Source organism: Hipposideros armiger, unplaced genomic scaffold (genome assembly GCF_001890085.2).
Source record: "Hipposideros armiger isolate ML-2016 unplaced genomic scaffold, ASM189008v1 scaffold_236, whole genome shotgun sequence".
NCBI lineage: Eukaryota > Metazoa > Chordata > Mammalia > Chiroptera > Hipposideridae > Hipposideros > Hipposideros armiger.
The window spans coordinates 726,783-742,381 of NW_017731586.1; the positions used below are offsets into that span (position 1 = coordinate 726,783).

At 35.4% G+C, this 15,599-nt stretch overlaps 1 protein-coding gene across 1 annotated transcript in view; it reads left to right on the top strand.

Annotated features, from left to right (window-relative positions):
- RELN (reelin) overlaps window positions 1-15,599 on the top strand; it is a 516,011-nt gene that overhangs the window by 337,731 nt on the left and 162,681 nt on the right. The window contains exons 12-18 of the mRNA XM_019655108.1: window positions 2,086-2,198; window positions 3,537-3,745; window positions 4,492-4,620; window positions 5,745-5,854; window positions 9,477-9,543; window positions 13,306-13,539; window positions 14,220-14,381. Coding sequence (XP_019510653.1) covers window positions 2,086-2,198; window positions 3,537-3,745; window positions 4,492-4,620; window positions 5,745-5,854; window positions 9,477-9,543; window positions 13,306-13,539; window positions 14,220-14,381 — 1,024 coding nt within the window. The remainder of the gene's footprint in view (window positions 1-2,085; window positions 2,199-3,536; window positions 3,746-4,491; window positions 4,621-5,744; window positions 5,855-9,476; window positions 9,544-13,305; window positions 13,540-14,219; window positions 14,382-15,599) is intronic.

A 15,599-nucleotide genomic window follows, 5' to 3' on the forward strand; every position in this document is an offset into this window, starting at 1 on the left:
CCCCTTGAGTCACACCTTTCCACAATACATCAAAGCATATGAAGCTGGCGAAGAATCCATATCCTTCTGTAGGCGCTGCTGTCACTGAAACTTCGCAGAAATGATAAATTGCCTGCAGAGGGATCTTTCGGATAAAGTCTGTCATTGTTTTCAAGTCTTGGCTCCTTTTGGACGTTTTTCTTCTGTCATTCTGGGCTGGATGAGCTCCCACGTGTGTTTGAATTCTCTCTGAAAGACAGGTGCAGTTCACGGACTGTTCATAAGACAGCAGAGAAGATTTACAGGGAAGGAAGTAATGAAATTAGAGAGAACGGATGGTTCCATTCCTGTATCTTTGGGTATGGTGTTTTAAACCCACACTACCTGTAATCTTTCACCTTTTTCAATTCTTTTTGATAAATCTTTAAAATATGCTGAATAAGGAAGTTACATTTTTTAAATGGGAATTTAGTTTTCATGTAGCTCTTTCACCCAGTGACTGTCACTTAGAATGGATTTACTAGCTACATTCACCATAACATAGAAGTATGTAAATCAGATGTCAAAATTATGAGATTTTCTCTATAGGTTGTTGTTCTTGAACAATAAACATAAGGATGAGGTCCACATTGTCACCATATTTGGCTTCTCTGTTCTCGGTTCAGATTACTTAACTCAGTAAATATTTATTACTGAGTTATATATATCTAGCAGATGTAACATGCCAGATTTCAATGCTTCACAAATACCACCATCCAAATTACTTATTATTATTTTTCTTATACTGATTAGGTTCTAGCTTTCTTACTTAGCATCACATATCAGTGAATTCTCCCTAGGATAGACCCCAATTACCCATGTTGAGATTAAGCCAGACATTTATAATAATTGACATGGTTATTTATTTGTTTATGCATAGAGTTGTGAATCTGTATAATTAATGTGAGAGTTAATCTAGTAAAATCAACAAATAATGCATTTTACTAGAGGAACTCTCAGAGGGTAATGTTATTCTAGAGTTTTTATGTTGCCTTACTGTCACCATAGAATATTAGCAACAGAAATTGCCTTGGAAATAAAAATTAACATGGATGGTGGTTGACTTATGATCTGGAGGAATTTTTTTTGAAAGATAATAAAATTAAAAAGTTAATGTTATAAATTTTGGACCTTAGGGATAGACAATTTGCCAGGAAATCCAAGTGACACCTACACTCTTGTTATTGTGGTTGGGCTGTTATGAAGGATAATGGTGGATGGGGAGAGGCTTCTGGTTAGAAATGTAATCCCTTCAAATCCATTATGCAGACAGTTGATAGAAGCCAATTATAGTAAGGATTATTGGCCAAATGCAGTAATGAAAAAAATAGGGGTCAAGGGCTAAATGACATGTCATCGACTCATGGCTTTTCCACCAGTTACTTAAATGATCTTCAGTCAGGTACCTGCTCTGTTATTCGGTTTCATCATTGGGATGCTCTTAATTACCTCTCAGTTCTGATGGTCCATCATTTCATATGACTGTAAAGTAGAATGATAAGGAATAAACCACTCTGTATACCTTAACAACAATCAAATGAGGTACCAAAAGTAAATATGTAAAATGAACTGCATTTAAAACACAAATACCTAATATGTACTAAAATATTAAAGATACTACATGTAACAGTTTTAATAGCACTACTTCAGAAATCTTTAATGCAGTGAGTCACCACACTTTTTTTAAAAACCATAATTAATAGGTTCTAAACTTTGGCCTTAGAGATCTCAAATATAAGGAAATAATAGTTTATTGAAATGTGGTACATCTTGTTAATGTGGATTAAAATATGGACATGCAGCCATGACTCGTTGCAGACTATTATTTGAGTAATCTCATCAAGCAAATAGTTACTTTGGCCTTCACAAATGTCAAGTCTTTGATCTTTAGCATGTCCTATCTGAAGTATTTTCATCAATTTTTTTCCTTGGGTCATGTTACCTTTGGGTCTGGTCATTCTTAAGTGACAATGGGCTCTATAATTATATCGTGAAACTTAATACTATATTTGTCATGTTTATGGATACAAGTTGGTACTAACAATTTAAAATTTTAATTTTGTTCAGGAGGAATTTGTGACCCTGGAGATTCTCATGAAAATGACATCATCTTGTATGCAAAAATTGAAGGGAGAAAAGAACACATTACACTGGATGCCCTTTCCTATTCCTCATATAAGGTACACATGCCAGTCCTTGTGCCAAATGGCTTCTCTTGAGAGGTCAAGGTCAAGATCACAAAGACCATGCTAGAGGATAACTCTCTCTTCTAGCAGCCTTGGAAGTTGCCAGATTTCTTTAAAAGTGACATGGACATTTTAACATTCTTATTTTTCCCCTGATACAAATGAAAAATGAGGTTTATCAGGAATAAGAAATTACAGCCAATCGGAGACAATGAAGTGGAGCCCAATACTCTGATGCCCAGTTATTCTTGTTCCCAAGAAAGCCCTAAAAGTGGGTCTAGCTATGCAGCCTCACGACTTGCTATCAGGCATAATGAATATTTATCCAGCATTTTGAGATTTCCTAGGAAGAAGACATTATAGAAGTACAGATTATTATTACCTTGCTTTTTTCTTTGCTAATTAGAGCCACTGAAATTGACCTTTTTCCGTTACCCTTTGGATTTAAAACAGGTGTTGGCTTTGGTTATTTACACACATCTTCAGAATAATGTGTGATGCTTGTCATAAGGTATAAAATTATTTTTTTCTAATCATAGATTTATTTATGCTGAGACTACACTCAACACATTCATTATTAGTTAGCCTTGTCTCCACTTTGATGGTACCCTAGGTCCTTTAAAGAGCTTGAACACAGCTAGCATCTAGCATCTCATGGTTTTGGTTAGGGAGATAGGAGATAAACATTGAGGCTAGAACAGGGAACAACCAGAGAAAGTATCTGGCACACTCCACATGCAAAGATCACCCAAGTTACACCACTTGGGATTTCATAATGGACTACTCTTCCAGCTGTAACTTGGTAGGGTTACACCTGCTATGATTATCTGCATGCCTCAGGCTGAATCAATTATGTAAATTATCATGGATTAACTCATTGGCTCTGCCTGATTCTATGTAGAATCCCATTTTCAGAATACCTAGTTTGGCAAACCATTGTTAGTACCATACAAATCCACTTTAAAAGAGGACTGATGATAAAATGTAAATGTCAGTTTGCGTTTGTCTTGTGCGAAGGTATTTAAAATGGATACCTATGCTTTGATAACTTTTAAAGACCTCACACCAATTTATTTTCAGGTAGAGAGGGCCAGATCAGTCATACAAGGAGAGCTCCAGGTGTCTTCAAAGGAGGAACTCTGCATGACTAAAGTGAATGTCCCCCTGAGGACAGCATCTTCTACATGAAATAACAAAGAACACACAGGGCATTGCCTGGTGCTTAAAAGATGGAAATTATATACATAGTAATTGCAAGACTGAATCTAGGAAAATTCACACAGACACACATAAGGAGGATTATGAATGACTTTGGTTTTCTTTGTTTTGAAGGTTCCATCTTTGGTTTCTGTAGTCATCAATCCTGAACTTCAGACTCCTGCTACTAAATTTTGTCTCAAGCAAAAGAACCATCAAGGACAAAATAAGAATGTCTGGGCTGTAGATTTTTTCCACGTCTTACCTGTTCTCCCTTCTACGATGTCACACATGATACAGTTTTCCATTAATCTAGGGTGTGGAACACATCAGCCTGGTAACAGGTAGGAAGCCCTATTTTGTCACTCTGTGAACTAATTAGAAATGAATACATTGACTTGGCTATTAAATCCCAGCAACTTCTCAGTAGGTTTTCAGCTGGATTTTTAATAAACTCTCCATTAATGAAATACATATTTTCTCCAAAGAAGAAGTTCTTCAGTATGCAGAGTATGATTGGATGGATTTTAGGTAGAAATGACTTTATTCTACGAGCTGGTCTTCATGATCAGAGGTGTTTACACATCCTGTGGCAGCCAAGCATTCAGAAAGATTGCTGAGGGAACAGAAAAAACAAATAACTGAAAAAAATGTTTGACCTCATGTTGGTTGGTGACCCCCTAATAATGGTCACAGAAATCAATTAGCATTTCAATAGTTATGACTTCTTCGTTGCACTTGCTGAAGTGTTGCTCATGTCCTTTCTAAGAATTGTGTCAATCTCACTTTCACAGGATGGAGGGGCAGTGTGAGACGTGGTAATTGCCTTGCCATCCATCAAATTCAAGAGCACAAACTTGAGTTACCATTTTTTGTCTTTAAAACATAGTTTCTATAGCAGTCATTTAACTGCTTGCCCTTTGAAGTCTGGTCAGACTTCAGTAGAAGGGAAAACAATCATTTCAAAAACAGCATCTTAAATTTTTTACCCTAGTTCTACAGATGTTTAATGTACTTAATCAGAGAGGATTAATTTCATTTTATTTGTTGTCTTTTCCTCTTCTTGTTGTGCTGGTTTTGATGTTATCAGTGTCAGCTTAGAGTTTTCTACCAACCATGGGCGTTCCTGGTCCCTTCTCCACACTGAATGTTTACCTGAGATCTGTGCTGGACCCCACCTCCCCCACAGCACTATCTACTCCTCTGAAAACTATAGTGGGTGAGTAATTCTAACATATCGAAAGATTTGAACCCATGTTGCACACTCAAAATCAATGAATAAACCTCAGACTAGTCTTTCTCATAATAGGCAAGTAAGTTGCCCTCTCTTTTTCTCTTGATTTAGAAGTGATCTCATTGTAGTTACGTATTTATGCTGTCTAATCCCTTCCCCTTCTCCCTCATCCCCACCCCCTTCCAACTAGCAGCCATCAGTTGTTCCTCTATATCTCTAAAAAATGTGTATTTCACAATAAAAAGTAATTTTAAAAAAAAGAAGTGATCTCATTAAAAAAAAGAAAAAGAAAAACTCATTTTGGTAAATCTGAAGCAAGATCACAATTGTAGGTTCATTCATTCTTTATGTACTTGGATCCTATATTTTGGATTACATAAATTTAAATTCTGTATAGTGATCCTGTGGTCATTGCCAAAAGGCTATTGCCAAAATACTTACTTATGGAAAGGTGCAACATAGAGAAGTAAAAGAAAGTTAAGCTTCAGACTTGAACCTGGGTTCAAACCCTGATTTTGTCATCTACTCATGAAATGATATTTACTCTAACTTTCTACTTCTTTCCACATAAATTAAGGCCAATGATACACCCCTTTGAGGGCTGTCAAGAGAATGAAAGATGACCATGTAAAACACTTTACAGAATAAACACTAGATAAATAGTAAAAATATTTCCAAGGATAGCAAAATTAAGTGGAGAATTATTTTTTTTCTTAGCCTTTCTTTAAATGTGCATAGGACTACGTGATAGCAAAACATAAAAAGTAATCAATGCTAATCAGCACCCCATCTGCACAGATGCTTATCATAGAATCTATCTAAGGCCTGATTATTGATGTAAAAATGTATTAAAAGTATGTCTAAAAACAAAATAAATGTCATTTCTGTTAAGAATAAACCGTCTATTCTAGTGTGACATGGATATGTTTAGAAGTTACATGTCTGTTTTAAAACTATAAAAACAAACTCTGCAGGTGAATTTAAAGAGTTTATTAACTAACTTTAGGGCTACCCCAAGCATACACAGACTAGAACATCAAAAGCATGTAAAATAAATTTAAAAGATGTAAACATAGTTGTTGAGCTGTTTTTTGCTAAATTTCTTGCAGGTGGAACCGAATAACGATTCCCCTTCCTAACGCAGCACTAACCCGGGACACCAGAATTCGCTGGAGACAAATGGGACCAATCCTTGGAAACATGTGGGCAATTGATAATGGTTCGTTTATGCCTATCTTAATCACATTCCATTGATGCAGAGTCTTCCTGTGCTTTTGTTCATCAGCACAGACTTAATCACATTTCTAAGTCATGGTCTTGTGATTCATTAAACGCCCTTTCTTCCCTATCTCCTTTGCATTCCACTAGAAGCCCAGGGATGCACAATCAGGAGGAAAAAAAAAAAAAAGTCAGCAGAGTCAGCAATATTAGATGCTAGAATGTTTCAACATACACAATTTAAAACTGCATAAAGCCCTGAAACTCAAATTCACAGTTGATGACAAGGGATATCCTAACATTTTCTTTGAATGTTTTCTACAAAATTAACATAAATACTTACCATACTGCATGTATTAAAATAAGACCCATTCTTCTCTGAGTAACTGCCACAACATCTGGAAGGCTTATCTTTTAGATGAGGCACCACACATAAAGACACATCATCTCTGGAATGAAAATTTGGAAGTGAAACTCCTCTTTTTCAGAAAACAGTATAAAAGAAAAATTTAGATATAACATAAAAATATTCTGTTATCTTTCATTTTTTAGTGAATTGTTAATTTTTGCTTAACTGTAAAGCCAGTAATAACTTATGATAAGAGCACATGAGAGAAAATATTTTAATTATTGTATTGCATGGCTGTAAATTTCTTGTATTTTTTTTAATAGCCGACTTTAGGGGTTTTTTAGCCTAATTATAGGCAGATTCATAGATTTTCTATTTTCAGAGAGTATATAAATTTGAAGAGTTACATTGCAAGGAAGTGGACAGGGAGGGGAAAAAGAAGGGAAGAAGGGACAAGGTGTCAATACTTAAACAAATTTAACAAGGCCACTGACTTGTGATAGATTTTATAAGGTAGGAAAAGCCTACACCATTGTTTAATGCTGATCTTCCATGTCTCAGTAATTTTTTATTATTTTTGAATAATTTAGAAATTGATATGCAATGAAATAAATAAATTCTTAAAACACCTAAGGAACTTCAGGCAAGAAAATTTGCTGATGTGCCAGTGTAAATTCTTTAAATAATCTGTATTCAAAGAAAGCTAATGAAAGTCCCAGACTTCAAAGACCAGATGAGTGATAGGGACGTAAACATAATGCATTTGCAAAAACATCTACAGGTGAATTTGTTAAAATGAAGTGTCTTAATCGCTAGAGTATTTTACATAGCCTTTTAATTACTACACCTGTGAATTAACCCTAGGGAATAAGTATGTGCTCCTGGAGAGTGGGATATAGATGACTTTTTCCTACTGTCATTCATTTCAAAGGTCCTATAATGAACTTACCCTACTTTGATAATCATAAAAGAAATTGAAAAATTAGTAATGCAAATACTCATAAAACATGTAAAGAAATTAAGAATGCGATGAAGCACATATAACCCTATGAAAAGAATATCTAAATTTCTCAAAGAAGGCTATTACAACATGATTCTAAGACAGACTGACCACTATCATGATTTGAGTAGAATGATAAAAGGTAAGGATATATAAAAGGAGTATGGTTAGCGGTGTGTGTCAAATGCAAAACTTGGGGGCAAAGTCTCTTCAACTCTGTTATCATCTTACATGTGAGGCTTTCACAAAAACAGGATCAGCTTTCTGGCTTCTTTATAAGGCAAGAAGAAGACACACGCTCACTCCTTCCCAAGAGAAATGTGTGCCAAAGGACACCCGTGAAATCTCTCCCATTTCACTGTGGAATCCCAAATTATGGCAAGGAAAACAAACACAGAGAAAAAAACAGGTCAATATCCTACTTCTGTTAGGTATGTTCTTCCTTCACAGCAAAATTAGCTCCTGCTAGCGAGTAAAGAAAGTATTCTGGAACTTGTCATGGAATTCTTAGCAAAATGGAAGATCCTAAAGCAAATCTTGGTTATCACTTTTTAATTTTCCAACTCGTTTACGTTAATGATAATAGTGAGGAAAACGAATCTGTTCTTTTCACACTCTTAGGAAACAGGAGCCTGTAAACTTACTCGTACTGTAAGTCCTAATGACTCCCTCTTTAGCAGGGAGCGAGGACAACAAAATTCTTCATAGCAGTTTTTCTCATTGACTCGGAAAGTTTTGTTTTCTTGTTGATCTGTTTTTACGATGGGAGCCTTTTGAACTATGACATGAGTACACTATAGGGCAGCCTCGAGTGTGACCCTGCAAAATGCAATGGACCACTTAACAGGACTTAGACAAACCATACTGCAGCTGTAAAATCAAGTATGCTGGGAAAACAGTCCTTAAGCTTTTCCGGTTATGAAGAACAAAGCCCCTTTCTGATTCCTCAGCACTCTGTGTCCAGAGGAGCTCATCAGGCAGATAGAGCAGGAAGGATGTTTGACCCCAATGTGGTGATGGTGACAATGACCATATGGGGTCAGGCAGCGTGCTGACATGAAACATTTCATTTATTCTCTCTAAGGAATATTATCCCACTTTCAAGAATAGGGACAGTAAGGCTTAGATAAGATAAATCACTTATCTAAAGTTTCCCAGGTGAAGCCGAGTTTGAATACAGGGTTATGTGACACCTAAAACCAATACCTTTACCCACTCAGCCTGCTATCAGTTTCTTCCTAAACCATCAGTTTCTTCCTCAACCATCAGTTTTCTTCAGCAAGAGTTTTTCCTGGCCTGCTTCGCATAGCATTTGAATTACTGTGCCTATTAATTGGCTCCTTAGAATAAGTACTTATAGAGCACTGGCCACAGGAAAGTTTATTTTAAAACAAAATAATTGAATTCTTTTGATGTGATTACAAGACAGAGAAGAAAATGATAGTGGATGGTCAGTTTGTCTAGGACTGAAATTGAATATGTAACATCTTAACAACCATTGCATGTCTAATTGCTCATTGGTTTTGTTCCACTTTTACACTATTTAGTGTGTTATTGATTGTACTGTTTATCAGGCAGCTTAATAGCTTAAATGTATTTGAGTCTGAGTATCTCAGAAACTACCATTCAACAATCAGGAGCCCTTTTCCTCCGCATTTGTTTGTAAGGTCATTGTCAGTTAAGCCCGTCCTTTAGGAAAAAAATCTGTATTACAGAGAAGACATTATGATCAACAACAAATTTTAACTCCTCGTTTTAGGAAATATGGATTAATAAAAATATATGTAACAAATGTCTTCAAAGTTATATTCCCCTGGTAAGAATGGAAATGATAGGTTTTGGGGGGTTTATAGTTTTTAAATTATAACCTCCCCATTTCGTGATATATCAAATTGATCCTTTATAAATTCTTTATTTCTACCTAAAGAAATTAAACTTTATAGAAAGTTCAAGACAGAAGCATTAATATTCTGCCTGCAATCACTTTAGCTCAGGAGACTCCATTTAGGAACCCAAATCATGCGTTTTTACTTTCTTTGCTGTGAAACATTAAAATCTTGAAAGAATTAATTTGAAATGACTCTGGCAGATTTGTAACTAGGCACTTGCCTTGTCACACAGCACTCTATGTCACACTGGGTTTCTTTGCACAACACTTAGACAGTGGGCTGGATTTCATGGGTATTGCTTTCCAAAATGGTTTCATATGCTGGTGGTGTTCTTGGTTTTTCCAATTTTTATGCCATTTTTTACATGCTGTCTTTTGCCCTGCAGTTTATATTGGTCCCTCGTGTCTCAAATTCTGTTCTGGCAGAGGACAGTGCACTCGACATGGTTGCAAGTAAGCATTTTAAAACAATATTTTTACTTCTCTTTTTTTTATATGTACTTTATATGTTGAAACCACACATCATTTTAATTTGTATTAATTTCTTTTTTAGGCTTTTGCGGTCTTTTTAAGACTAAAACTAGAATACTCCCAAGTGGAATTTAAGTGTAATAGAATATTAAAGTGTATTTTGTAAGTGAAGTTTGATGAATACATTTTCTACTAAGCTAAATTGTGAACAAACTTAGCATACTTCATATAAATTTGTGAACAAATTTGAATTCTTCATAGATTGATGACTGCTGTTTCTGCCTTTAGTTTCATTCTTCAATATGCTATTTTCCATAAACTTGTTCTAGTATTTATGAGGCATATTTTAGTTCCCAACATGCTTTGTAAATGAATTATGAAAATCAGTACTGACCCATGGAACCCAATGCTAAAGGAAAACTAAGTGAAACAAACTTAGCAGATTTTATAAGAAAATTCATCTTTAAATATAACTTTGCAATCTTGCTTACTTGGGAAAACCCTTTGGGTCTTCAAAATAATGTATAAAGTATTTTACATAATGGTGATGTTGAATATTAGTGTGGAATTATAGATAAATAATGTAATGTCTAAGTCACCACCAGAGCATCGTTATGTTTATACCAAGAATGGATGTTCATATTTGTTGTATCATCCCCATATTAACATTTAATTATAAAATATCCTGGAAATTCCTGAAACCACAATATTTGTTATACAGATAAGTTTTCAACAAAAGATCACCTACTCTGTTTTTTCTTGTCCTCCAAACAAAGAGTAATTAATTAATTAGACAATTACTTAATTAAGGGAGAACTCATAAAAAGCTTTTGAACCTATCACTTGGGAATTATATGCATGAAGCAAGACACTTACTAGTACTGAGATTAGAATATCAGGTTAACTTTTTAATTAACAAAGAAATCACTCCATATAATGGAAATGTTTTATAAAGTATGTAAAAAATAGAAAAATTCCTATTCATATTCCAAAACTTAATATGCATCTCTGTCCTTTTTTTAAAAAAAGCACCAACTTCTGCCCAGAAACACTGACTCATTATATCTATGAAACATTGGCTGGTATTTTCTTCAAACTGTTATCTTCACCCATTTTCCATAACCAAGACATCCTCTTGTTTAATGCATTTCAAATAAAATTAACATAAGGAGACTAGTCATTTTTATAATTCCTGAAGTTGTCTTGAAAAGTTTTGAAAAAAAAATCTAAAATGACAGCTACTTTTATTAATGAAAATAGAAAGTGCTATTCCTGAAAGACCTATCTATAATTGCAACAGTTATACTTCATACTTTATTTATTATGTACAGTATCCCTGTTAGCATTCAATAGTTTTATTAAGGCAACCATCTATGTCACCGAAGATGGATGCAAACAGAAATCTGAATGGCAGTTTTATGTCTTCGGGCATTGTTCTCTTTTGACACTATACATTATTCTGAATAATCATAGCCTTTTCCTCCTTCTGAAGTTTTGCAGAATATTTTCACTACTGGGAACTTTAGTTTTTAACCTGTTTCTGACAGTGTTTTATGTAATATTCATTGGCTTTGTTCATGTGTGGCTGAGCTAAATGGTTGGTCACTACATCCTTGTCCAGCAATATGTGCCTTGTCAAGTTTGAGCAAAACTGCACAGGAAAGAAATTCATACTGAATACCACTTATTTCCTTTAAACAGATTGTTGAATTTGGGGCCTCTGCCTGTGTATAATCCCCAGGCCTGGGTTTCTACTGACAACTCACTATCCTGATAAGCCCACCACTGTGAGAGATGCTACTGAGGACAGTGTGCATTAGAAACCTTCCTACACAAGTGTCAGCCACGTATCTTAACAGTGGGGCCTTTTTTCCTCAACATATAAGTGACCATATATTACATTTAAGGGTGGGTAGGTGAGCCAGTAGGGGATGTATTTGGAATCTAGAGAGTCTCAGGTCACTCCTGAAGTCACCAGTGTTTGCTGCCTTACTGTTTGACTACAAAGCAAAGGCTGTAAAGGTATATCTTTTACTATATGATGGAATCCTCATCATCAGTCTATCCCAATTGTGTAACTTGATTAAAAGTACACTTTCAAAACCACTAAATGGGAACTGACTCCAGTGTGAGCCAATTGCTAAACGATCACTAGTTTCTCCCCATCACTGGTCCTAAGATGACATGTTTAGGATACACAGAAATGCACCTGCCCTGAAATGCACTCTGGCAGTAGGTAGTCCTGTTGGAGGACACTAATTCCAATTTGTGGCCATAATCAGTTCCCTAGTGTTACAATGTGTCCTCTTTAGGTAACTTTTTATTATTTTAAGAAACTATTTAGCTATTCAGAGTCTGACTAAATCAACGAGATAGCATGTGAAAGAAACTGTGTTAGGCTCCATAAAATACTGTTTTTCTTTCCCTCTCCCTCTCCTCTAATGCCAAGACAACTCTCAAACTTCACTCTACAGTAGTTCTTGGCATCTTAGAGTCTAACTTCTTTAATAACATGATGATTACTATAAGCCTTCTCCCCCAGAATATCCAACACACATAGAAGTTGGCATTTGATTTCAGCACATTTACACCGTCCAAGGACCCTCTCTGAGGCCAGCATAGAGCCCAGTTTCAGCAACTAGTGCTAAAGAAGTAGCTTTCTGAATTATGCCATAATATAATTTCATTGGTACACTTGCTTTATAAAAAGCTTGTTTCAGACTCTAGGAAGTATTAATGCATAGATGAGAACCCCCACCCCACCCAAAAAGACACCGATTAATTTTGTAATGGGTAACATAGTAAATATAGTGAGAAAGAAATAGTGCAATAAAAATAAAGAATTTGAAACTAATTTTCTGATGCGCAAACTCCTTAAAATATAAGAATCTTCTGGCATTCAATTATTGAGTAATCTGTGATGAGTTTTTTCATTGATAGAAGACTCCAGGAGCTCCATGTACATTCTAGTCAGCTAACATAAATACGGTACATTCTTACATGGCAGCAGGCAGGCAGGTTGGGGTGAGAGTGTGTGTGCATGTGTGTGTGTGTGTGTGTGTGCGTGTGTGTGTGTGTGTGTGTGTGTGTGTGTGTGTGTGTTTTCATTTTCTTGAAGAACTACTAATTTGTGATTCCACTGAGAGGCAACCCAGTTCTGCTAAGGACATCTATCTGGGTCAAGGGTGTATGTATTCCCTTTAAAATGCCAATCTTAATTTGAAATAGTTAAAGATAGATTTATTTTCTAGTCTTTTCCAAATGTTTCAAATGATTCCAATCACAAACATATATTTTTACATTTGCTCTTAGAGGAAATTTATTCTAGGTATCTTATAGAAGTATTTTATTTATGTTGCTTCTTTTACAAGTCTAATGAACATTATTATGAATAAAATTATATACAAGTAGCATATCTTTTACACAGATTTTAAGTTGGAAATGTGTATCAACATAGACCCATTTGCAGATAAATAGCTGGCATTGGTTGAACATGAGTGTTGAATTATTGTTTTTTAAGTGTAAACTTTTTACAACAGAGCTAAGCAAAGACTGATTTTTTTTCTGGAATATTTACAGTGATTCCACCCTTATCAAATCTTCAGACTCAGTGGTCTCCAAAGACTAATGAGCCTTACTTACTTCAGCCAAATTCTGGCTTCTGAATCTCCTCCTCCCTAAAGTACATTCAGAAAACTGAAAGGACCAGTGGTTTAAGATTTCATTTCATGGTATCTCTTTCAGGTGTGATCCTGGCTTTTCCGGCCCAGCTTGTGAGATGGCATCCCAGACATTCCCAATGTTTATTTCTGAAAGCTTTGGCAGCTCCAGGCTCTCCTCTTACCATAACTTTTACTCTATCCGTGGTGCTGAAGTCAGCTTTGGCTGTGGTGTCTTGGCCAGTGGGAAGGCCCTGGTTTTCAACAAAGAAGGAAGGCGTCAGCTAATTACATCTTTCCTTGACAGCTCACAATCCAGGTGAGTTAAGGCAGGGTGGAATACGTACCGAAACCAGACGATAATGATTGAATTTAGGTCTATTAATCTTCAATTTGTGTTCTTTTTTCCTTTTTGCTGATCTATACATACTCCCATTTTTAATCACAATGAGAGGGAGCTTACAGTTTATATAGGGTTAATTTGCCCTAGTTTTTAATAAATTAAAGAGCTTACTGATGACTTTAGGATACCAATGACTGACTAGATTTTTTTTTTAAATATGAAATGTTAGCATCAAAACTGTGTTCTCAAGCCAAGGGCTAGTTAATTATTTATGTAGTTTTATTTATTTGACAGCTTGCACAGGCTGATTAGATTTACCCCACATCTTCCCTTCCCCCAGAGCCTAATAAATAATGCAATAAAGGGATGATTGGCATTTTAAGTGTGCCTACACAAGTTATAGTATACAAATATGTATAAACATACACTTATGTTTGTATGTATATATGTGTGTATAAAGTGGGTGCATTGACCTCATCTTCTGCACATATTCATACATGTCAGTGAAATTACTTACATTTTATAGGAGGGATGAGTGGAAACCTGCAACATTTGGGTAGTTCATTTCAATTTGTTTGAAATTCTTTAAAAGCCAAAATGAACATTATGATGAAAAATGTTTATGCACGCACTAATTATAGACAATTCATGTCTAGGTTTCTCCAGTTCACACTGAGACTGGGAAGCAAGTCTGTTCTGAGCACGTGCAGAGCCCCTGACCAGCCTGGCGAAGGAGTTCTATTGCATTATTCTTATGACAATGGGATAACTTGGAAACTCTTGGAGCATTATTCATATCTCAGTTATCATGAGCCCAGGTATGTGGGAAATCATTTAGAAAAAATGTTTAGAGTGATATCTCCTTTCTTGGGAAGTCATCATTCACATGATGTAAGATTCCAGATAGTTTTCTATTGAAAGATGGCAAGGACAAAGATTGATGTGTTTTGTGTTGCAAAACTAGCAAGCCACATTCTTCTAATCCATTTGTCCTACTGACTTCTGATAATTTGAAGGAATTTGTTCTCATATTTTGAAATGTGCATCTAAAGGAAATATTTTAGATATTTCCTAGGAAAGAGAAAAGTAGTTAATACTAGTTTTCTTAATTAACTATAGTGTAAACTGTTAGATATGATTTTAGTTAATACTAAATTATAAATGCTATTGAACATTTGTTAGCAATATATTATTATATGTTATAATAAATTATATGAGATAATAACTGATAAAATATAACTAATATGTTTTTATAGTTTGCATGTAATAGAATTAAGTAATGCATACAAAGAAATTTTTCTAGCATGTATAGCGTACCTGGCAAAGGTGGAGTGTGAGGAGATATTTTAAGTCCTTTCTTCAGGCCCCTTCTATTGTTCTCTAGCTTATATATTTCATAACATATAGTCACAATTGTGAGGTTCAAGTTTTACTTGAAGCAGGGCCATCCTTCAATATCAGCAGAGTAGTAATCACCATTTCATGGTACAATTTCAGAAGTGTCCAAAGGATCCTCTCCGCCTCTAGAACCCTTACTGATTTGCTCACTGAAATCCCTTTAAAATAGCAGGAAAAGAGGAGAATGGGAAGTTAAAATACCACTGATGGAGGTACCACTGTGGCTTACATTCACAACCAGATATAAACAACTCTGATTATTTGCCTTCCTGGCAGTCCCTGTCGATCATGGGATTATGTGGAAAAGAGTGAGGGCTTTGGGCACCGATGTTTTGTTGGCACCATGGCAGAGAAACGGGGACACCCATGACAGACTTTACAGACTTGAACATTTTTCTTAGGGCTGACCCTATGTTTAAGTATTCACAAATTGATGAGAACTTTTATTTTTATAGAAAATAAAGTAGCATGTAACAGAGATCACAGTTAACTATTGTGAGGTATAAACATTGTACTTCATAAAATTTTAAGAACATACCAAGTGAGTATTTTCCCTTAAAGGTAAATATAAAGCTAAACTCAACTTTCTCACTCAATACAGACATATGAATCCTGAAGAAATGTTTCGTAGGCGCCCT